Below are 22,641 nucleotides of genomic sequence, written 5' to 3' on the forward strand. Positions count from 1 at the left end.
AGGAGGAGGAGGAGCGGGGAGGGGGAAGCTGTGTCCTCGGCGCAGCCGGCGGGATGCAGGCGGCGGGCGGCGGCGGAGGGCCGGGCTGCGGCTGCAAGGGGAAACGCTCCTGCCTGCTCTGCGAGGGGCCCGCGCCGGTCGCTCCGCCCCCGCAGGTACCGGGGAGGGGGCGGGCGGCGGGGCGGGGCGGCGGGAGGAGCCGGGGGGCGGCGGGGGCTGCCGGCCCTGGCCCCTCGGGGCGGGGCGGCCGCGGGACCCCCGAGCGGGAGCGGGGCCGGGCCCGGGGGTCACACGATGGGGACAAGGCAGAGCCCCCCGGCGGCCGCACCCCCTGGGTATTGGGAATTGTTCACCTCAATAACGCTTAGAAGCCGAGCCGGAGCTCACCTGAGCCTCACGTGTTACGTTCACATTCATTTGTTACAGCTTTAGCCTTGTGGCCTGCGCGATTTTCATCAACTTTCTTCATTCAACATTTATTGCTATGATAAACCATCTCTCTGCAGCAATACACACCATTAATAAATAACCTGTGGCCCTGAGGATCATCGTTTCTTCCCTGCCTTTCCAGGATAAAGACATCACTAAGAAAGAAAAGTGGCTTCAAGCAAGCAGCACAGTGATGCTGCAGCTGGAAAAAAAGAGCAGGGAATAGTTGTTCCCTAAAAGCAGCTGTAAAATTTCTTGTCTGCAAGAATACTGTACAGTTTTCATGCTGCAATACCAAGGTTGCAGGGGTAAATAACGGAAATATCTTATTGCTTTTTTTTTTTTTTCTTTTCCCTTGATATTTCCACAGGGAGAAGATAATTTCACTTACTGTCCAGCAACAGGCCTTGCTAAAGGAAATGAGCACTCAGAATTTGCTGGCTGGGCATTTCCCTTTCCAGGGGTGTTCCTGGTGGAGGACTTCATTAGTGAAGATGAAGAGTGTGAGATAGTGGAACTGATGGATCAAGATGACTGGAAACCATCACAGTCTGGCCGAAAGAAACAGGTTGGACTTTAGAAGCACACCTGGTCTTAGATCCCTCTGGAAAAGGAGAGCTGTTTTTAGTTAAAACCCATAATACTGAAATGTTTCATTAAGTGTTTTCCTTTGAAAGCTTTTCCTGAAATCAATGGCAAGAATTACCTGTAATTAAAATCAACTTCTTGCAAAACTACATGATAGTTACAACAAACAGTATTTGATGGTGTGTTCAGGCATTAAAGTTCATACAATCTCCAAGGGAAAGAAGTGGGTGTTCAGATTTGGTTTTACTTTATAAATCCAGAGAGATTAATGCAGACTCACTGGAGCCCTTTTGCAAGCTGGCAACCAGGTCACTGGAAGAGATGAGAACAGAACTCTGCAGGAACAGCCTCTCCAAAAAGACTTGTCCTAGATTTTTCCTTTACACTAGCTTTTCCCTCCTTCTTCTTTTCCCAACAGGACTATGGACCCAAAGTGAACTTCAAGAAACAGAGGCTGAAAGCTGGCAGCTTTACTGGCTTGCCAAGTTTCAGCAGGAAGATTGTGGCACAGATGAAGGCCTGTGCTGTGCTCAGTGGTTTCTTACCTGTGGAACAGTGTAACCTGGACTACAGACCAGAGAGAGGCTCTGCCATCGACCCCCACTTTGATGACTGGTGGCTCTGGGGGGAGCGCCTGGTCAGCCTGAACCTGCTCTCAAAAACTGTGCTCTCCATGTCCTGCGATTCAGAGGACACCATCCAATTATTCCCCATTTCCAGTAAGGAAGAATTAAGTCCCCCTGCATCTTTCATGCAGACATCAGCAGGCAGAAGTCCGGGAGAAGAGGGAGCCGAGTGCTTTTTGTCCCCAAGGCTGGTTCCGGGGAAGGAGGTGAGTGTGGCCATCCTGTTGCCCCAGAGGTCGCTGCTGGTGCTGCACGGGGATGCTCGGTACAAGTGGAAACACGGCATCCACCGCAGGCACATCGAGCACCGCCGCGTCTGCATCACCTTCAGGGAGCTCTCTGCCGAGTTCAGCGCAGGGGGGAGGCACGAGGAACTGGGCAAAGAACTGCTACAAATTGCTCTTTCCTTTCAAGGGAGACCCGTGTGACCAAGAGGTTGCATTTTGCTGGGAGAGGTGTAAAATGAGGTATGGAATTTGTATGGTTTGGTTTATTTTTGAGGTGGGAGTAAGGACCCAGGTGTATGCAGAGATAAGCTCAATAAAATGAAAATTTAACAAACAAGTAAAAGGGGTGGGCTTTGAACCTCCTAGGCAATGGGAGCTTTTAGGCCAAAGTCAGAAATAAGAGGTTGTATCCATTACCTGTGCTGTAACAAAAATCAAACAACCAATTTCTAAACACTTAAATGAACCCAAGAAAGTCAGAAATATTACAAAGAGTATGAAAAAGCCCTTGACACAGTTTCAGCCCAAGCCCTGGCACAGATTTAAAGCTTTCCTGGCCCATGCTTTATGATGTCAGACTGGTTTGAATGTTGCAGCAAGCCCTGGGGGTACAACTATCCCCTCACCCACCTCAGACAGGTCCTGCAGAGACCTGGCCTCAGGGGAGGAAGGTAAGCAGGTATCTCTCAACAGACAGTACAAAACACTGAGAACTAGTTAATGTCATTATCCTTTGCTGAAGGTTCATGCTCTGACAATGAGAATTAATCATAAATTCCATGTGTGACCTGTATCTTCTAGGACCAAAGAGCAGCATTTGCAGAGGGCCAGTGCTGACTCTTCAGGCTTGGACAGAGATCAGACCAAAGGCCTGCACAGACTGTGTTATTTTCTGATCATTTGTCATCTCTGAACCCTGCTGTCAGCTCTCAGTAGCAAGAGTCTGATTTTGGGAATTAGCTGGGCAACAGACTGCAACCCTGGCAGCTATCATTTATTTTCCTGGCACCTCCAGCAGTCAGGTTTGAATCATGCCTCGTACCTAAGATTCAAGCAGTCATTTGCAGCAGAAGCTGATCTGAGGCCATCTGTCTGCTCTGAACAAACTTCTGTGCTCTTGAAAATGAAGTTGTGCTGTGGAAGAAGTGTGATCCTTTAATAAACACGGTGGTGCCATGACAGCCCTTCAGCACAGCCTCACTTGCAGCAGGAAAACTCCACCTTGCCACCAGCAGGCAGTGCTGCCTGGCTTTGGTTGGTAAGGAAAGGGGACACATCTCAGCGTCCCTGCACTGCTGTGTTCTGCCCCAGAATGTTTCCTTGGCACTGCACAGGATTTGCTGCACAGTAAAGCACTCCTGCCACAGGCACTGCCCTCTGCTTTCCTGCAGGGGAGAGCTCTTCACCAAGACAGTTACCAGGAAGCAGATGAGTCAGTCAGGATATTTTTCATCAGTTTAAGCCAACAGATACAACCAGAACCTTTTGGGCTGCAATGAGCCAGATTCAGTTTAGTGCTAATTCCAGCAGGGACCTACTAGCAGGGCTCCCATGTGCAGTCCCAAACTCCAAACCTCCATCCAGGTGGGCTGGTGAGTGTCCTCAAGGAGCTCCAGCAGCAGTTCCAGCAGTCACAGCACCTCCCCTCTGACGGAACCTCTTCACTGCAAACACAGACACACAACAAGCAGGCCACACCTGCTCACAGCGAGCTCTGGCCCAGGAAATTCCTCATAGGCTGCAATTGGAAGAGGGTAGATTTAGATTAGGAATTTGCAAGAAAGGGAAGAGTGTAAGAGTGGGGAGGCCCTGGCACAGGTTGCCCAGAGAAGCTGTGGCTGCCCCTGGATCCTTGGAGTGTCCAAGGCCAGGCTGGTCTAGTGGAGGGTAAGAACTGGATGATCATTAAAGTCCCTTCCAGCCCAACCCATTCTGGGACTGTCCAGCTGACTTCCAAAAGCAGGGAGTGCACTCAGAGCAGCAGCTCCTCACTTTTTCTACAGCCTGGTGTCCACAGGGCTCAGCAGTGTTGGGAGTGGAATAACCCCAGGATAGCACCTGGAGCTGCTGCTGGAGCAGAGAGGCTTTGTCCCAGCAGGAGGAGGAGCCTGCCAGCCTGGCACAGAAACTCAGGGAGGAAACCCAGCACACAGAGGGAGCAAACACTGCACCTGGATCCTCCTCACCCTGCAGTCCCAAGCCTCTCCATGGATCTGCTCTCTGTTCACCACACTGCAGCAGTCAAGTGTTGCCATTTATGCTTGGCCCTGATTTCCAACACTCCCTCTTACATTTATATTGTGCTCTCAGGCTGCTAAAACACTTTCTGTGTGCGTCCCTGCTGCTCCACTCTCTCCACAGTGAAAGCAGATGATGGATTCTGATGAATCAGATTGCCACAATAACTTACACAGTGTTAGTTCATCTTGTGCTCTGCATTTGCTGGCTGAATTTTTCTGCCTTGATTGAACTATACAGGAAGCTGCTGTTCTTGCCAGAAGATTCCAGCTCTTCCTAGCTGATGTCTTAAATGTGAAAAAATGCAAATAATTAAATACTGATCCAAAAAGTGAGGGCTATTTCTTGGTCTTTTTGAAATCTAAAACTTAATCTAGTCACTACACAGGCATTGCTGTGCTAATCTTTTGACATTTTTCACCTGTTAAACAGCTTCTTGGCCATCATCCTTAGACCAAAATGCAAATTGCTCCTTAAAACTTTATGTACATTCTCTCCTAAAGACAGGAAAACAGAAAAAAGTGCCAGAAAATCCTGTTTTGCAGCGTTACAAAACACTAACAATTTACGGTCAAGTACCATAGAAATCTGAGAAAAGCATGAAGATGTTTCAATCTTAATGAGCTCTTAAAAGTAATTTTGTCAACTAAGTTGGTATTATTAACAGAAGACAAACTTAAATGGTCTTCCTATTACAGGAGTTCCTTGTCTCCTTAACCTCCTTGTAAAACAAGGTGGTGCCAAGATCCACACACTCATTTAAAGGAAGTGCATTTAATTGTTATCTCCTTGTGCATTGCAAAAATAGAGTGATAGTATCTCACCAAGCTTTTTTTTTCAAAAAGGACTCAAGTTAACCCATAAAAGGATGCTGGAGGACTTGACTTGCCTTTCAAAAAATCAGTCTGAAATCACCAAGAAGCATAAAACTGAGCACGTTTATCCAGTTTCTCACACAGCTGGACAATAACTGAGATACATTCGTTGTTCTACATTAAATATTGTTCATGCAGAGGTAAAACAAGAATAGACAAAGCTAAAATACAGACTTTTTTTTCTCTTAGCTCTCATGGCTGTCACACCTCTGGGCAGAAAGCAAGCTCCCAGCTGGACACAGGGATTCAGGGAAATACTGTCGAAAGCTAGCCAGTCAGTTTTAATTACTGAAACTGCTTTGAGATGGCTGTAGAGGAGAGAACCTGTGAGTTAATGAGAAAAGATCCCCTCTGGCCCAGCTGAATTTGATTGCAGCTTGAGGGGGTGTTGAGGAAACTGTCTTAGAAGTTGATGCAATGAGATTTAAAAGATAAGGAAGCTACAAGACCTTTTGTTTGCTTGAAGGCAGCAAAAGAAAGCACATTGCGAAAGGCAGGAGGAGCACCTCCACCCCCAGGCCAGCACAGGTAACCTGAGGCAACCTGGGACTGCCCATCCCCACATCCCAGAGGAGGGAATGAAGGATGTGGAAGGATGTGGAAGGATGTGGAAGGATGTTCCCTGTGCAGCTGCACCCACACGGGTGCTCTCCAGAAACACTTCCACGTTACAGCAGCCCTGGCACGGTATCCCTTTCATCCATCACGTGCTCAAATCCAACATCACTCCATCTCTCACACATCACTCCATCTCTCACGGTCACAAAGTCTCCCGAGAGCCTCCTCTCCACTGAAACAGGGAGCCAGCCCAGCCCGGGGGCGATGTTAAAAATAGGGAGATCACAGAGTGAGAGCTGGCAGCGAACACGGCAAAGGGAGAACACGATCCTGCTCCCTCCAGCTCACGGTCGTGCCCCTTCTTTACTCCTGCTAAGGCAGAAAGAGAGAGAGGAATTGCCTCCTAACCAAGGCTGGTGCATGGGAATGATACACAGAATTGTTGTTTCCCTGTCCTTGAGAGCTCCTTCCCTGCTTTAGGGTGGGCAGGCACAGTCTCTGCAGCGCTGGAGCCTGCGAGCCTGCAGAGGCATTTTCCTGCTGGGCAAAGGCTGGCCAAAAAAAAAAAAAAAAAAAAAAATCTGAAAGAAGACTCAGGATTCTGAAGCAAGATCATGGCTGTCCCTGTGCTAAGTTCCAATGCAAAAATTGGAGAAATAGCTCAAACAAGGCAATACCTGGTCCAGAAAGCCACAGCCCAAGGGGGCTGAGAATTAGGGCAGCAGCCACCCCAGACTGCAGCAGCCCAGAGCCAAAGCTGGCACAGAAAGCCAACACACACCAGAGGAGATCCTCAACACATGTCTCCAGCTGAGGGTGGAACCCTTGGAAGAAGCATCTCCATGCAGGCATTGCAGGATTGCAGCCACACAAAACCTGGGACACTCCAAGAACGACAGGCACCCCAGGAATGACAGAGAGGTGACAGCACAGGACAGACAAACCCAGACGTGACACAGAGAGCTGCCAGCCCTGCTGGGACAGCACTGACAGTGTGGAAAGGCTGGCTTGACTGATGGGAATCCTGCTGACAGCCATGGAGGCAGCAGAAGGAGCAAGGAGGATTTTCTGGTGCTGTAGCACAGAAACACTCAGCTGGACAACTACAAACATCCCTACTTCCTTCTTTTATGGATGCAGTCCTGTGGCTGGTACCACAGGTAACATTTCTGCAACACAAATCTGGATCCAACAGTGGTGAAAATGTAAATAAATTACAGGAAGAGAAGCAGAAGCAAGAAAAGCAAGTGCTGTTGTTGGGAAGGAAGAGGAGTTACAGCATGAAGGCAGATGGGTAACCTTGAGAATCAAAGAGCAAAAATACTCCCAGTAGCTTCTCATGGAAGGGAGAACTCAGTGCCCAGAGAGACACAGCAAACAGAGCTGCAAGCAAAGATAGGAAAGCACATTATTATTCTGTTTTAGGAGCATTTGCCCTTGGGACACCATCCCAAACTGTACCTCAGACTCACCCCTGGAGTAAGGTGATCCCACTCCAATCACAGATGTGCTGCCTTGAGACTGATCTTGAATGTAATCCCACCCAAACCTGAAAGAGTTATTCTATGAAATCAAAGCACAGCTTCTGCTGCTTTTCTCAGTTTGCTGAAGTTTATTACATTTGCAAAAAATTAAATGAATGATCTGGCTGTTTCCAGACAAGCTGCATTGCTTTTGCAGCACCGTATGCACAGGGGGAAGCTTTTAAAAAAGATATTGCAAAAATGGTGCAATACTTTCCTTGACAGCCTTCTGAGCCCCTCAGCACACAAGGTTCTACTATTACTGATGTTAAAGGAGAGTGCAAAGTACAGATGAGAGATTCATCCCATCTGGTCTGGCTCTGGCCTCTCAACAGAAATTCTGTTGGTAGAAGAGCCGACACGTGTAGCACTTGGCAGAAAATTCAACTCTGATTGTGTTGTATAAACCTTTTAATTTTTATTATGGTAAAAAGAAGAGGGAGAGAGGGCAGAGTCCTGGGGAGTTCATATGAATTTCACGACCACCCCACTTCCTGGAGGACACTCCTTGTTTTTTGCATATGCACATGAGTACAGATTAGTCATTTAACACACAAAGACTATTTTCTTTGCTGCACATCAGCCAATATGGTACATGCCAACTGCAGCAAGAACAGCAGATGAAAGCCACAGACACAGTGCTAAGCAACTTGTTCAGCAATGCTCACATTCGTATGTAAACAAGAGAGATGAGAGTTGGTTTCCCAGGGCCCTCAGCAGAGAGGAATATTGGGATAGTGTCACCCTGCTGCCCTGGGGTTTGCATGTGCTCTCCCTTCTGGGAAGCTGACATGCAATACACTGACATTAGAGCCATCAAATCCCAGTGGAATAAGGGCCCAGGGTTAAACAGAACGTTATAAACATCCTTAATGATTTCAGAAACCTGTAAGGTCTCAGAGACTCTGAAACTGCAGTCTTGGAGTGCAGAGGAGGAAACCAGCACAGGATCAGGGCCAAGAAAATGTGCTTATGCTTCTTGCAGCCCTGCGTGTCAGAAAGCCTGACTTTCCCTTAAAAGAGCTGATGATTGCAAAACACTCTTTTCTCTCCACAAAGTTACCAAAAATCATAAATTCGGGGTTTTTTTAACAGAAGTTTTCACCCACGAAGATGCTAAGGAATTTACAAGCTTCCCTTGCCAAGCAACACAGACATGCAAGTGTCATTGTCTCAGCTGCTGAAAAAAGAAATGAGCTCAAAGGAAAGGGGTAGCTCTTTAATGGCACACAGCATTCCTGCCAGATCCAGCTCCATCAGGCTCACCAGGACAGCGCCAGGTTCCACCAGAGGAACCTGAGGGAGGGAGGAAGCATTCATTTCTGACAGAAAAATGCTACAGCCAATTAAAAAAAGAAAAAAACTAAAACACCAAATGATGAAATAACACAGGACTGGGCTTGTTCTCTCCAACAAACCAGGCAAAAGGCAAAACTTGCTTTGTTAGTCCTTCAAAGTCTTGTCTCATTAAATTCCCTGTCACTGTTCCGTTTTAAGAATGTCCTTGTTAAAACTAAAACACCTGTAGGCTTTCCCTGGGCACTCTTGCCTCTTATTGGGAAAAAACACATGATCTTGGCACTTACTCAACCTAAGGTGACAAATGCTGCTGAAGAAAGTACGAGAGAACTTCCCAGCCTCCTGCAATTCAAAATTCTACATCCCAAACTGTAAAAATATAGTAAAGAACAGCAAGAAAAGAACATAAAAGCTAAGGCTGTTTTCTTTCTGATTATGTATTTATGGAATACTTGCTTTGGAACAATGGTGATCAACATTCTCAGTTTCTGTTGTGCTTTCCTGGATATCCTTGAGTCAGCTGCACGTACCCACATTAATCAGCTCTGCTCTAGGAATGAGATGCCAGTTAATTGTGGCTGCACTGACAGCCAGGGAAGTTCTGACATGTAAGACAGGTCCTACACACACACACACAGGCTTTTGGGACAGCAGTTTCACTTTTGGCAACAGAATATTGCATTTGTAAAAAATACAGATTTTTGGCTACCAGTGTTAAGGTAGATAAAGTTTTGACCTCGAACACCATGGCAGTGTCGACTTAAGTACCAAGTGTGTGGGACCAGAACCAGGGCAGAGCCCCCAGCACGTGGAACAGCACAAGAACCCACATCTAGAAATGGCAGGCAAGTAGCATTTACAGATTTAAGCCTCAAGAAAATCCATCCCTGGTGCGTCTCACCAAGCAGCAGACCAGGTATTTTGCCCTCAGCCCTAGCTGAGCTGCGTGCAGGCTCTGTCACACCACCTGCATGCCTCTGTCATGCCCATCCAGCTGCACTTTCAGTTTGTGGAGCTCCTCGATCTCGCGGTTGTGCCGCTCCGTTTTGTGCCGCACCAAGGAGCGGTAGAAGTGGATGGTGAAGACGACAAAAATCAGACCCACAGGGACCATGATGATGGTGGACACCAGTGCTGATTGCCACCCTGCGTGGCTGCTGGGCTTCTCCACATTGGTGGTCTCGTTTTTCAGGATGGAGCCCACTGGCAGGAATTTTATCCAGCACAGGAGCACGACTTCAGCAAGGAAAAGGAGGATTCCCAGGACGGTGGAGAAGCCCCAGGCCAGCTCGATGTAGGGGTGCATGCGCTCGTGCGGGGACTCGCTGATGGAGTTCAGGTTGTGGATGTTGCTCACGGCCTCCACGTTGGGCAGGATGCAGGTGCTGATGAGGAGGGCAAAGAGGTGCACGGCCACCAGCACGGTCGTGCAGGCGCTGAAGGCGATCAGCAGCATCTGGGGGTACTTGTACTGCACCTCCAGCTGCACCTCCACCATGGCGACCTGGGGAGGGAACAAAGAGCTTGTCAACACCTGCTGCCTTTGCTCTTCCCAAGGCTTTCAGCCAGGAAAGCATCTTGATTCAGGAAGAACACCTAAGGTCAAGTACACACTCCAGAGCTTTTTGGAATGGCAGCCCAGATGGATCACTGCTGTCACTGCTGTGCTGTGGCCCTTCTGACACTGTGGTTTTCTCAAAGAACACATCTCTCCTTGCCACCACGAGCCACAGGAACTGCCCCAAACCCAGCACACAACAGAAGGAGCTCATCAGAAGCCATGTGGGGCTGGAAGGCAGCCACCAGCCTGCTACAAGCCACCGTCACACCCTCTACTGCCACTCCTTCCTTGCGGCTGCAGTGCAGGAAGTTTCAACTCCAGGCGTGTAAAGAAAAGCAAAACCAAGCAGCTCCTCTGGCCAGTGTCCAGTCAGGTTTCACTACCCACCATGGGAAGCACACAAGCTACTTTATAGTTTAAGTTAGCCCATAGTTAAAATAACTGCCTTCTATTCTCAGAACAGTTTACATTTGTTTTTATTACAAATATGCCCAGATAAATAACTTTTAAGTTATTTATATCCTCAAATTTCTCCCTTGAGAGTTAATAAATTAGTGATACACCCAGCAGAGTAGACAGCTACTGGCTTATGGGTGTGCTCAGCAACTCAGGAGTCTGCTTCCCAAAACAAGAGCTATCACACAGCAGGTCAAATACAGCTTAAGAAGCAGAATATGTGCAAGAGAGCAGGAGGCTCTTTTGAGATCAGAACTGAAATCCAGCTAGCTGTTTTCACACAAGAATTTTTACAATTACTTAAGTTACCTGTGAAGCAAACCAGTACTTCTGTGTGGTGGCATCCCTGAAAGAACTGCACAAACCTTCTGCTAAGAAAAGACACAAAAGCAGTGGACAAAACTATCAAACATTCCTCTCTAGCAGCTGCCTCGGACCTGTAGCTGCACTTCATGATTTGCAGCAGAAAAGTTAACTCTCTTGGCAGCAAGGAAAACCTCTGGTATCCCAGCTGACCTGCAGCTCCAGCACAGCACAGCTTGCTGGAAAGAAGCCCCTCTAAAAACATCATGAGAAGGCAGAGTTTCAAATCTGCACTCAATTCTGGGACACAGAAGGATTTTGCAGAACTGACTCACAATTATGTTATCCAGACTTCACACAAGACTCCCCTGAGCAGCCATTTCAGACTCTGTATAATCACCTGCACCACTTCCTCTGGCATTACTTGTTCCTAATATTATTTAGACACTGGAAGATTAGGGGTATGCTCATGTTGTCCCTGTTGGAAGCCCTGAAAAGGATTAAAGGGAATGGAAACCAGCTGGCATGACTCCTGCCTTACCTACATTTGCTCTGAAGCCCATCAGATCACAGTCAAGTCTGAACACATTTACCAGCAAACAAGATACAACACGTGTGGAAAATGGTCAATCTCTGCAAGTCTGGATATTATAACTACATCAACTATTTAAGACATTTGAGACAACAAAAATACTGTGACAGTTCTTGGGCATTTCCAGCCTTCTGTTCTGATCATGAACCTGTCAGGGTTTACCTTTGTTTGTTTGTTTTTATTGGCTCCTGATTGCAGTTTACAGCAGTTCTTGCTGTAGAGCAGAGAAAATCCTAACACAGGACTGGCTTCACTATCAATTGTGAGGTGAATTTAATTAGAACAGATTCCATGTTGCCTTGTGTATGTTCCCTTTGCAGTTCCCCTTATATTGATTGGAGAGGGAGGAGATCAGACTTATTCTCTGCTTCAGTGTACAATGAATTTGTACAGCACTGTGGTTGCCAGTCACGCCCCATCAGCCAGGAAAACCTGCAGGTACATTGTTCATTATGGGCTGCTGTAATACCCAAACACACAGCTGAATGGGAAATGCACCTGCATGTCCAATTTATAGCTTTATATTAAAGCTGAAAGCCTGGCTGATGTCAACATATCAATTTCTGCTTGTTATCCTTCACACCAGCAGCACTTTTCAGCTAATTGGATGTTTCCTCCCAGACTAACCTATTCCCCAGGGCGAGCTTCAGCTGTGCAATGTGATGAATTTTTAACACTGACTGATGGCTCAGTAAGAGGTGTTTCAGTGAAAAACACCAACAATCCAGATAGGGCAGCAAGGCAGAAAAACAGCTCATTTAACCCAAACAAGTGCTGAAAAGGTGAGTGAGCTCCTATTGCTTTACCCAGCACAGGCTGTCATGTCATTCCCTGACCGGGTTAAGAGAAAGAGGACAAGCTGATATAACCCATTTAAAAATCATTAAATATGCTGCCTAGCCTGTAAAACTATTAATATGTCATGTTTGATACAATTATACTCTTCCATGTAATAGCCCCCTTATTTTAACCTCTTCCCAGAAGCAACTTTGCAAGGCTGAGCTCTCTGCCAAGCCATGGAATATTTCAGCACAGGCTTAATTTTAAGCTTGAGAATAACTCAGCTGAACTCCAGAATTACAGGATCGAGGGCTCACAACCTTTTAGAATTAAACTGCAATTAAATTACATGCAATGATGGTGGGGTTTAGACCAGTATAGCTCAGACTGTCCACAACAAAGATGTTGTTCATCTTGAGAAATTTAGACCAGGACAGATAGTATCAAGCAAAAGGATGACAAATGGCTTAACACAAACCATGACACATTCACACAGATGGTTTGGCAGACTGTAAAAACAATCTCTCCTGTAGATCTGTCAGGGTTTTTGTTTTGTTTTGGTATTTTTTAATCAAACACATATCCTGTAGCAATTGGATAAGTATTGAGAAGATGGATTAGCAGTAATAACTCTTATTTCCATCAGGAAAATTATTAAGGAGGTTTTCTGAGCTTCCTTTAAATTTCCTTTATTTGCAGGCTCCTCAGGGCAGATGCAGCTGCCCTGCACCCCACCTCCAAGCAGATCTGGAATGACCCACATCCTCCTGACCTGCCCCAGTGCTCTGCCAGAAATACCAGAGATGGTAACAAGGGAGGTTCACATCATTCTGCAGCCTGTCCAGAAGGGGCTGGATCAGAGCCATGGCCTGTTGATTAAATACCCATCAGCTTGCAATAATTTCAGCCAATATGGAGCGAGCTTGCATCAAACACACTGACAGGGAAGTAAATAGAGCAATAGGCAAGCCCTGGATGACATTTGTTTACACAGTTAAATGCACTTGAAGCTTTGGGGAAACTGTTTAACAGAATCACAGAATCGTTCAGACTGGAAAACACCTCTGAGATCACAGAACCCAACCATTACACCAGCACTGCCAAGTCCACCACTAAACCATGTCCCTAAGTGCCACGTCCCCACATATTTATCTCTAAATAACTTCTCTTCTTTCATCAATAGCCAAAGAGGTGCTCTTACTAGAGAGTAAACATCCGTGTACTATATTCCTGTATACCATGGAGAAATAACCCAGGAGGAACAAACACTCCAGCTTTCCAATCAGCTGGGAAAAAAGCTTGCTAATAAAGAGAATTCCTTATTGCCAGAGATTTTCTTTCTTACTGATTTCAGGTCTATTTCTTACATTAGTCTAGGGAGTATAATTAACACTACTTACACCTGTGTATATTCAACTGCACTTTAAACAATTCAAAGAGAATGTAAAACCAGTGGTTAATTTTGTGTGTTTGCCAAGGACTTGCAGCAACTTTCAGCTGTGAGAGCTGAGAAAGCATGCTTTGTTTTCAGAGATGTGGTTCAGCCCTGCAGTGTGGGTGGGCTGCAAGCCCCCGAGTCCCAGTGGTGCCAGTGACAGCACACCCCAGCAGGGACATCTTGTGTGATCATGCTGGTAGATCAGTCCCCAATAACAGAAAATGTTAATTTAATAATCCTGTTAAAGACAACAGCCACAACAGAACTCCAGTAACCAGAGGCACTGGGGCATGGATGTGAGAGGCTTTTTAGAGAAAACTCCTGTATGAGAGAAGTCTACAGGAGAGCACTCAAAAAGAGGAGGGACCTTCTGCCCCTGCAGCACACAAGCTTGGTTCCAAACCAACACAGACTTTGTGAAAAGCTCTTAAGAGCATCTTTTGCAGAGAGCCAGTGAGTGGAGAGCAATGACAAAGCAACTGAGTACTCTGTCTGCACTCCAGCCTGCTCCCACTGAAACCCCTGCCTGCAGCTTTCCAGCTTCACTTTGGGTGACCAACTTCATCATCCCAGACTGTTGAAATGTTATGGGTGATTCACGATCTGGGGGGCTGGGTAGGAAAAAGCAGCAGAAGAAGCTAAAATAAAACAAGAAATGGGATCTGGAAAGTTTCTGAGATCTGTCTTTCCCTCCCAGCTTCTGAGCTGCAGGATGAAACACCTTCACATCATGTCCCACGCCATGCAGGCACTGCCCTCTGCCCCTCTGCTGACAGATCTTGGCAACAGCCAGACCTGCCCACTTCCTGAACAGGAAACCTCCCTCCAAACTGGTTTCAATTCTCACTCCCAGTAAGCAAAAAGCTAAGGGGAGATAAAGGGGCTCACACTGACATGGTGGTGTTTTAGCACACAGCTCAGACAGGCCTGAGCACTGGGACCACTGACTGTTTTAGTCTTTTTTATTTGCTCACTCCTGACATGGTTCTGACCTATGCAAATCACTTCCAAATAACACCCAAGTGCTGCACAGAAAGCAAGTGCCAGGGATCACTTCCAATAGGCAGCACTGACAAAAATACACCAGGTTTGGCTCCCTGCAGGCTGCAGAGCCCTCTGACACCAGGTCTGAGGCTCAGGGCCTCTTCTCACACCTCAGTGCTAGAACACGATCTCCCTGATCACGCTATGCAAACTTCACTTTGGCAGACTGTGACCCAACCTCCACCTTATTTTAGGCACCGTGACCTGAGAAAACACACAGAGAAATTAAAATAACGTTCAGGACCACAGCAACCACAGGGGCCTGAGAGAGCTCCACACCCAAGAACAGCCTTGCATGAAGGCAGCCAGCCCCAGAGAGCCTCAGGGCCAGAAGAGGTCCTGGATTGTGTAGCAATGCTGCTGGAGCACTTAGGATCACCTGCAGGTATGGATTAGTTGTTTTAAAGGGCTAACTTGGGAGTGTGTGGGCTGGCTGCAAGACAGCTCATGTATCCCTGCTGCAGTGAGAGCCAGCCTCAAACTTTGCAGCAGCAGCCAAACAGAAGCCCCCAGGCAGATGCCTCCTATCTCTTCAGGAAACAACTCCCTGCTTCTTCCCAGGAGGAAAACACTGATTAATAGCTGATTTGAGGCAACCCAAAAACCTTCACAGTGCAAAAAGCTATAGAACACACATTACCATTGCAAATCCAGAGAGCAGAGCAGAGGTTCTGCTGGAGGCCTTCAGTTTGGCTCGGCTCAGGTACAATTTTCTCCAGGAAAGGGCTTGGACAGAGTGGTGGTTGGATGTGACCAATTCCAGGTAGCTGCGCCGGACCCAGTCCCGATAATCCATGCCCTTTGTGCCAGGCTCAGAGCAGCAAGCAGGAGTGGAAGGATCCACTGGAACGTTTAATTCAGAGCTCATGATGAGAGAAATGCTGGGGGAACAAAACAGTCATGTTCAAGAGGGGGTGGTGGACAGGATGAGCATCAATTACTGGAAAAGCTGCAGTTGAACAAAGTTGCCCTTGATCAGTGGAAAATGATGAACCAAATAATATCACACTTGGAAGACAGAACTGAGAAAGGACCATCCAAAATTGCCAGGAAGGCTGCAGAGTATCTGGACTTTCATTTCAGAGCAGGTATCTCAACTTTGCCCTTTAGTTCCTTCTCACTCATAAAAAATTGTTTTACATAAATACACTTGACCCCATCTTATCTTTGCTTTGAGATGACAATTCATTTCCCAGTGCATCATGGGCTGGCTCCAAATGCACGTCCACCAGTTGAGGGAGTCACTTTTTGCCCCTTCTTTGGAAACCATTCCTCCTGGGTTACAATTTGGGGTGGAACCATGCTGTGTATTCTGCTCCCATCCACATTATTCCTGATGAACTGTTAACGGCGCTTGCAGGAGCTGCACAGGGCACACCCGACCCCCCAGGCTGCAACCCGGCTGTTAGATAAGGGAAGGAGACAAATCCTGCAGGCAGAGTGGTGTTTCTTTGTCTTCACAAACTCTGATGACTACACCCGGCCCACGGGGGTCATCCCTGCCAATGGGCAGCTGCAGCGACCCAGGCCATAAAGGACTCCCCAGAATATCCTGTGACTCATAGGATCACACCATTCCACTGTGAAATTCCCCCCTCAGGGGGAGGTTCTGAGCCTTCCTGCCTGAATGTGACCGTCTGTAATCTGGGCAGTCTGGGGACATGAACACAACCATCACTGGACATCCAGGGAAGCAACTGAAGTTCCACAGGAGAACTGCAACCATCACTTCAACACACTGACCAACACGGGCCAGGCTGTACTCTGACTTTGTGGGTTTAAGCCACTTTTTCTGTGTGATTCCATCTATTGTAATCTTTCTATTAAATTGTAACTCCGACCTGAAGTCTGTCTCATACTCTGTCTGTATTTGTGTGGGGGTTAGTATCTCCCTCTGCTTGACTTTCAAATCAACACAACCGTTTTTCTCAGTTAAACCATTGTTCATCAAAGCTCAGTTTAGATGGCCAGTTCTTCCCTAAACTCCCCCAATAATCACAGAGCTGAACGCTGTGTAGAGTTAACAAATGAACTTCACAAGCTTTTGCAGTGGGGAGTTAAATTTCCTGAGCTGCTCACACTCCATTCATCAGCCACATCTGACCAAGAATCCTGTTCCCTTACTTCCACCAGTGGCTGTGAGCAAGGAGAAAGGAAAAGGCAATTCCAAGGGGGAAAGCAAGCTGCTTCCAGGAAATTCCATCATCTCCAGATTCAAGGGATTACACTGAGAGATGTATGAAAGCAGCAAGAGTATTTCAGGTGGTGGAAGCCTTACAGCACCATGTCCCCAGGCTGCTGCCAAATGGCTCTAGTGATTCCCAGACATAGAACAACATCCATGGAATGTTTTGTGCAAAAATTTCTCAACTCTGACAGACATCTGAAACTAACTCAGCCTTCCAAAGAATGGAAACCACGATTCCTTGTTTAATCCCCTCACTCACAGCTCCACCACTGAGCGCTGTGGTGGTGGCAGACACAGACACCAGATCTGCACCTTCTGGCTACTATAAAACACTCACCAGCTCCCAGGAGGAGGAAATGCTGGCCAGAATCACACCTGGTGTGGCACTAATTAGTCCTAACACCACCTCTCAAGGTCACAGGCACCTTTCAGCCCTGCCTGCATCCCCCCAGCTCCCCATGTACAGGGACCACATGGGGACAGCTAATAAAGCCATGACTGCTGGGAGACTCGGAGAAGTGGTAAAGATCAAAAGGACATCAAGTGCCTACAACTCTGAATGTTGTTACTAAAAGGGAAGGAAGCTGTTTCAGGCACAATAACAAAGAATACCAAATAAAGCACTGCAGGTCTAAGATTATCCCTCCTGAACACAGGGGGGCTTCCAGGTTCCAATTCCCCCAGACACAACAAGGATGGCAGCACCGGATGGTTCCTGGGCAGGTTTTGACAACGCCGTTATTACAACCCCTGGAACACTCCAGGAAGGCTCCTGACCTGCTCAGGAATTTTCAAAATATTTAAAAGTAACAAAAAAATCACCCAAACAAACAAACAAACCAGAAAGGAATACTAGAACATTCATGCTGTAATAAAAACAAGAAGAGAAAGAATAACAGGAACAAACCTTGCTGCTTGATCTGTGTTTCCAGAAAAGGCAAGAATCACCTATTTTACAAAGAAAAAAAGCCTCCTGGGAGGATTGGAGGAAAAAACAATCTGTGAGCAGCAAAAATACGAAGCTGTTTCCTGTGACAACATCCTGTATGAATCCTGCAATGTATAGCGTGGAGTGAATTCACTCCCTTTGTCCCCAGCTGGGACAGCGATGGCCTCTACTCCACCATTTATTTTCATAAAATGCTTAGGAACTTTCTATGTAGGAAACTTTGACCCCTGGGACAAATTCCATTAAAAAGACAAATGAATTCAGAGGTTACAGAGAGAGGGCAAGAGAACCCAATCACATCTGCTTCTTCCCTTAGAAAAATAAGCTAAAAATACCACAAGGCTGAATTTTCGCTCTGGAGCGGCTCAAGAGATGTTCTCAAATAAGTAAACAGCTTCAGAACGAAATCCATAAACACAATGTAACCCAAACGAGCAGTGCCAGGAAGTCAAACTCACCTTGCTGGCTATGGACATGGAGGGACTGTGTGGAGGGCTCCAAGGGCTGAAACACAAGACCAAAGAAGCATTTTACATGCACTGTATCTGGAGCAGTTTTACTCTGGAAATACTTTTCAGCCTGTCATCTGCATCAGAGAAGGCTTATTCTGGAGATTTCACCCTCCTGCTGTGCAAAGTTAAAGGTTTAGGATACTTGTCCTTACAGAAATAACTATCCTACAGGATTTAACTGCACAGGGCTGTTCTGGATGGGGAATGAGGAATTCTCCAGGAGACCTTTTCCTCGGGCAGCCCTGGCAAAGTCCATCCCAGCTGTGTCTTCACTCACTTCCACTGCACCACCGACGCATCTGACCCCACTTCATCTCGCACTGGGAGGACAGAAAGCTCTCTGTGATTGCTCCCTTATGTTGATTTTCTTAACCTGCCAAGTGCTGTCCTTTGGAAAAGGGAAAGCCTTTGCCTCCTCACATCCCAGTGCTCGTGTGGGGATTTCTCCACAGTTGGGAATGAAGCTGACACCAGCAGGGCCGAGCTGAGCTGATCCCCCTCCCATCACTGCCGTGCTCAGTCGCCCACAGAGCGCTGTCTCTGCAGCACTGGCAGCTCCTCTGCCTGGCTTCAGGATGCCAGCCCACTCCTCAGTCCCAGGTTTCTGTCCCACACCCCCAGACTGATCTGTGGGTTTGTGCCAGTCCCTTCCTTCCACGGATGACATTGTTCAAGCCCTGCAGACCATGGCTAAGCCAAATCCCAAGCCCCGTTACTCCACCCCAATGAGCTCACGCTGTCTTTGCCATGGGAAATCCCTTCCTATGTCCTCTTCTGGCTTGGGACTCGTCCAAGCAGCACTGCTGGGGTGTGAACACCCTGGTGACAGCAGGGGATCATCCCAGGCAGGATGTGACCCCCTGGTCCCATCAGCACAGCTGGGATCCTTCTCACAGGGCACCGCCTTCGCAGCCCCCCTCAGCACACCCTGGCCAGGAGGCGATCCACACAGCGAGGATCCAACAGCACTGCACACAGGGGATCCCTCCAGCCAGGTGAGACCCACTCCAGCGAGGAGCTTTCCCTCCAAAGGCAACCTGGACAGGGGATCCTTCCTAGGCAGGACACAACCTCCTGCCACTGCCTCCTCATCCAGCTCCCAAGGATCCTGCACAACTGCTCAGGCAGGATGGGACCCAATCCCATCTTCCAAAAGCAATCTAGGCCAGCGTCTTCCCTGCACCGTGTGCTGGAGGTGTCTCCCTTACAGCACTCCAGGGACAGCATCCCTGTCCGGACCCATCCCGATGGCCCTGCCCTGCCTTCTGCATCCCACGGCACCTCCAAAGCACCGCCGGACAGGACGGGCCCCCCTCTCTGCCCACAGCGGACCCTTCCCGTGCACACGCTCCCTGCGGGTGTCCCCAGCCGGGCAGGACGGGGCGCGCATCCCACCCACCCCATCCCGGCACGGGATTCTCCCCGGCGGGGCAGGACGGGGCGCGTCCCCCCACACCGCCCCGGGCAGGGGAATCCCTGTTCAGGCAGGAGAAAACCAACTCCCCCCAGCACCCCGGGCAGGACGAGATCCCCTCCTCCCGGCGCCCCGCGGGCAGGACAGGCTCCCACCTCTGCAGGAGGAGCCGGCCACCCCCCAAACACGCCTGAGGGGATGCTCCCGCTGCCCCAGAGCGCGGGCCCCGCTGGGGAGGAGCTCCCTGCGGGCGCGATGCGGCCCCGGGGGCGGCAGGGGCGGGCCGTGTCTCACCGCGCTGCTGTCCGGGGGCCGTGCCGGGAGCCGTGCCGGGAGCCCCGGGAGAGGGAGCGGCAGCGGAGCAGGAGCAGGAGCGGGAGCGGGATCGGGAGCCGGAGCCGCCTCCGCCGCTGCCACGGCAACGCCGGGCACCGGCCACGTGACCCGCAGGAAACGGGGGGCAGCGCCGCCACGCCCCCGCACGTGACCGCTCGCTCATTGGCCCGCGGCCCTGCCGGCCACGCCCCCTCGGCGGCGGGGGCGGGGCCTGGGGACGCGACCCCCGCCCTGCGGGACCCGGCGCCCCCCGCCCCTCCCGGGGAACCGGGGCCACGCTCCCCCCTGCGCCCCCGGGCGAGCCCTTTGGGGGTCTCACGGAACGGGGATGGACTCAGCGGTTACAGGGAAAGCGCATCCCGCGGCACGGAGCCGTTCCCGCAGCGCTCGGGGGTCCCGCTGTGAGCATGCAGCTGGGGAAAAAAATGTCTGCGGATCCCTAAAGTGGCAGTCGGGCTGAAACCCACCCACTGGTAAAGATGTTAGTGGGTCTGGACCTTGCGTTATCTCTAAATCTTGCCACAGAGAAGGTATTGGTGCAATGGGATGCAAATGTGCTTTTATTACAATTATTAATTATACAGCAAAAAGTCGCCACTTACATAAGTCAAAAGGCAGCGCTGCTCTGCCTCCGCCGGGCTGAGCCTCCTCCGGCTGAGCACAGGCTCCCTGCGAATCCCGACTGCTATCTCCCTGCAATCCTCCGCTATTGACTCAGCAGGAAATCCTGTATAAACCCATCAAAAGGATAGGGACAGCCTTATGGGAAAGAGAGGGAGTTCCTTCCCTGGAAATGAGATAAAGAAAATGCTGAAAGGCAGCACAATGGGTCAGCTTTATCACAGGGTAATCCCATCTTCCTGCATTCCATTGCGCCTGGGAGAGGGAACAAAGGAAAACAATTCTTAGAAACCTAATAAAGAGACAGATACATGTTATCCTGAGTGTGCTTTTCACCTCTGAGAGCAGGAATACCCGTGCTCGGTTTCAGCACTGCTGTCTCTCAGGGTCCCACATTTGCACAAATACATACAGAAATGGAACAGAGCAACCTTTAGCCCTTGCGAGTTAATTTCCATCAGACAAAGGAGAGGGACTCCCCTAGGAAAGAACCCAGAGCACGAATTTAGTGTAAGCAGGTCAGACTCCTTGGCAGTTTCTAGCCTGTAAGTTATTACTGCTTTGTTGGTGCCCTATTTGGAATAGGAAGCAGTTGTAGAGCTGTTCCTGATTTTACTATGCATGGGAGCACTTCCCCTCTTCTACTGCATGGATGAGGTTTTCCCCGTTTTGAGGTCACATAGTATTTACATTTTATTCTAAATGAAGAAACATCCCTTGAATCCTCCCTTTGAAGTGCTTTGTATTCTCAACGAGCTCGTACTGCCACGAACAACCACAACACGGCAGAGTGTTTGTGGGAATTCACAGCTACACCTACCAAAAGCAGCTCCTACTGCTACACTCAGCCACCCCGGCGAGACAGAGCGAGAGGCAGATGCCACCTTCACCAGCATGCTCTCTTTGCTGTTTATGGATTTCACCTACAAACTCAGCATTCCCAGAAAACACAGCATGAATAATTCAGCGCAGGCGTCTTAGGGTGGCAGGATGAGGCCACACAACCTGAATTTGTTCAATCACCAAGACAAACTCGAGTTCACCTTCCTCATGGCTGAGGGAAGCATGTCTCGCTCAGCAGCATCTGCTCTGCTTAATGCACAACAGCACTCAGCTCAAAGGCCTGACAAGCTCAGAGGCAGAACATCTTTATTTGTGAGACTCTCTGTTCCTCTCTGCCCATAAAGAACCCTCACACTGTTGTGGCTCACCCCACCACACAGTATCCACAGGGACTGCCTGCCCTAAGGATACATGTGCAGCAATGCTCATAACTAATCTCTCCACAAGGAAAATGGACCCTGCATCTGAATGAAACACTGCCACAACTTGCAGCACCTATCCCCATGGAGATTGAGCAGAAAACAGTTTCATGCAGATCTCTGACCTGGGGGCAGTGGGGATATGGACCTGGCAGGTCAGAAGTCATTCAGCTTTGAAGCCCTTGGATATGTACAGAGGAACTAAACACAAACATCACTTGCACTTGGTCACATCTGCTTCCCAGCCACCACGGTAATACCATGGCATTACATAAAGCCAGCTCAGACAAAATGCAGGATTTCTGGCAGCACTATTCAACAAGGTGAAATCTAAAAAGAGATTCTCCCTTTTTACTGTTTTTTGCTTAAAATAATTTGGCATTAACCAAGGCTTGAGAAGAAGTAGCACCGCATTCTGGATGCAAGGCTCTGGGATGAGCATGTCTGAAAGCCAGCAGGCACTTCTAATTAAAGATACACTGAAAAGACAAAAACCAGAGTTACAAGTAAAACCACCACTGTATATGCTTTAAGCACCAATAAGTAAATATATAGAGAGATGTTATGATTCCTGCTGGGGAATCCAAAGTGCAAAGCAGAGCGCTCAAGCAGAGAGAAAGGCAGGTGGCATTACAGGAAGCCGAGCACAAGCAAAATGATTCCATTCCAAGCCCTTCTGCCACAGGATTTGAACGCTTTACACACAGTCTTTGGGAAAAGGAATTGTTCCAATTCAAAAGCAAAAAGTAAGTGACATGCAGCTAACACCTTTTTCCATATTTTCATGTGTGCCACATCACTTGAATGCTTTGCTCCTCCCTG

The 22,641-nt window shown here is 48.6% G+C and overlaps 2 protein-coding genes across 6 annotated transcripts; one reads left to right on the forward strand and one right to left on the reverse strand.

Moving 5' to 3' along the window:
• Positions 1-53: 53 nt before the first annotated feature.
• Positions 54-12,772, forward strand: ALKBH4 (alkB homolog 4, lysine demethylase). Of its 3 annotated transcripts, none has more exons than XM_033078223.2 (4): positions 54-155; positions 800-997; positions 1,436-2,110; positions 12,755-12,772. In XM_033078223.2, exons 1-3 carry the CDS (start codon positions 54-56, stop codon positions 2,069-2,071), a joined length of 936 nt encoding a protein of 311 aa, XP_032934114.1. In that variant the 3' UTR covers positions 2,072-2,110; positions 12,755-12,772. The 3 variants fall into 3 exon arrangements, with proteins under 3 accessions (XP_032934114.1, XP_032934113.1, XP_032934112.1); XM_033078222.2 differs by lacking the exon at positions 12,755-12,772 and adding an exon at positions 2,672-2,756; XM_033078221.2 differs by lacking the exon at positions 12,755-12,772 and having other exon boundaries at positions 1,436-2,159.
• ORAI2 (ORAI calcium release-activated calcium modulator 2) lies at positions 8,531-22,622 on the reverse strand. Of its 3 annotated transcripts, none has more exons than XM_033078225.2 (4): positions 20,539-22,622; positions 18,133-18,178; positions 15,178-15,418; positions 8,531-9,867 (listed from the first exon to the last, which is right to left on the reverse strand). In XM_033078225.2, the coding sequence occupies exons 3-4, from the start codon at positions 15,403-15,405 to the stop codon at positions 9,322-9,324; spliced, it is 774 nt and encodes a 257-aa protein (XP_032934116.1). In that variant the 5' UTR covers positions 15,406-15,418; positions 18,133-18,178; positions 20,539-22,622; the 3' UTR covers positions 8,531-9,321. The 3 variants fall into 3 exon arrangements, with proteins under 3 accessions (XP_032934116.1, XP_032934115.1, XP_032934117.1); XM_033078224.2 differs by lacking the exon at positions 20,539-22,622 and adding an exon at positions 19,895-20,042; XM_033078226.1 differs by lacking the exon at positions 20,539-22,622 and adding an exon at positions 19,756-19,803.
• Positions 22,623-22,641: the final 19 nt, after the last annotated feature.

Source organism: Catharus ustulatus, chromosome 22 (genome assembly GCF_009819885.2).
Source record: "Catharus ustulatus isolate bCatUst1 chromosome 22, bCatUst1.pri.v2, whole genome shotgun sequence".
NCBI classification, from domain to species: domain Eukaryota; kingdom Metazoa; phylum Chordata; class Aves; order Passeriformes; family Turdidae; genus Catharus; species Catharus ustulatus.

Excerpts from the sequence above, each read along its gene's own strand:
- ALKBH4 (XM_033078223.2), top strand. The coding sequence starts at position 54 with ATGCAGGCGGCGGGCGGCGGCGGAGGGCCGGGCTGCGGCTGCAAGGGG. Across the intron at positions 156-799 it reads CGGTCGCTCCGCCCCCGCAG|GGAGAAGATAATTTCACTTA; the intron begins GTACCGGGGAGG and ends ATATTTCCACAG. Across the intron at positions 998-1,435 it reads AGTCTGGCCGAAAGAAACAG|GACTATGGACCCAAAGTGAA; the intron begins GTTGGACTTTAG and ends TTTTCCCAACAG.
- ORAI2 (XM_033078225.2), bottom strand. The coding sequence starts at position 15,405 with ATGAGCTCTGAATTAAACGTTCCAGTGGATCCTTCCACTCCTGCTTGC. Across the intron at positions 9,868-15,177 it reads TGCTCTCTGGATTTGCAATG|GTCGCCATGGTGGAGGTGCA; the intron begins GTAATGTGTGTT and ends TTCCCTCCCCAG.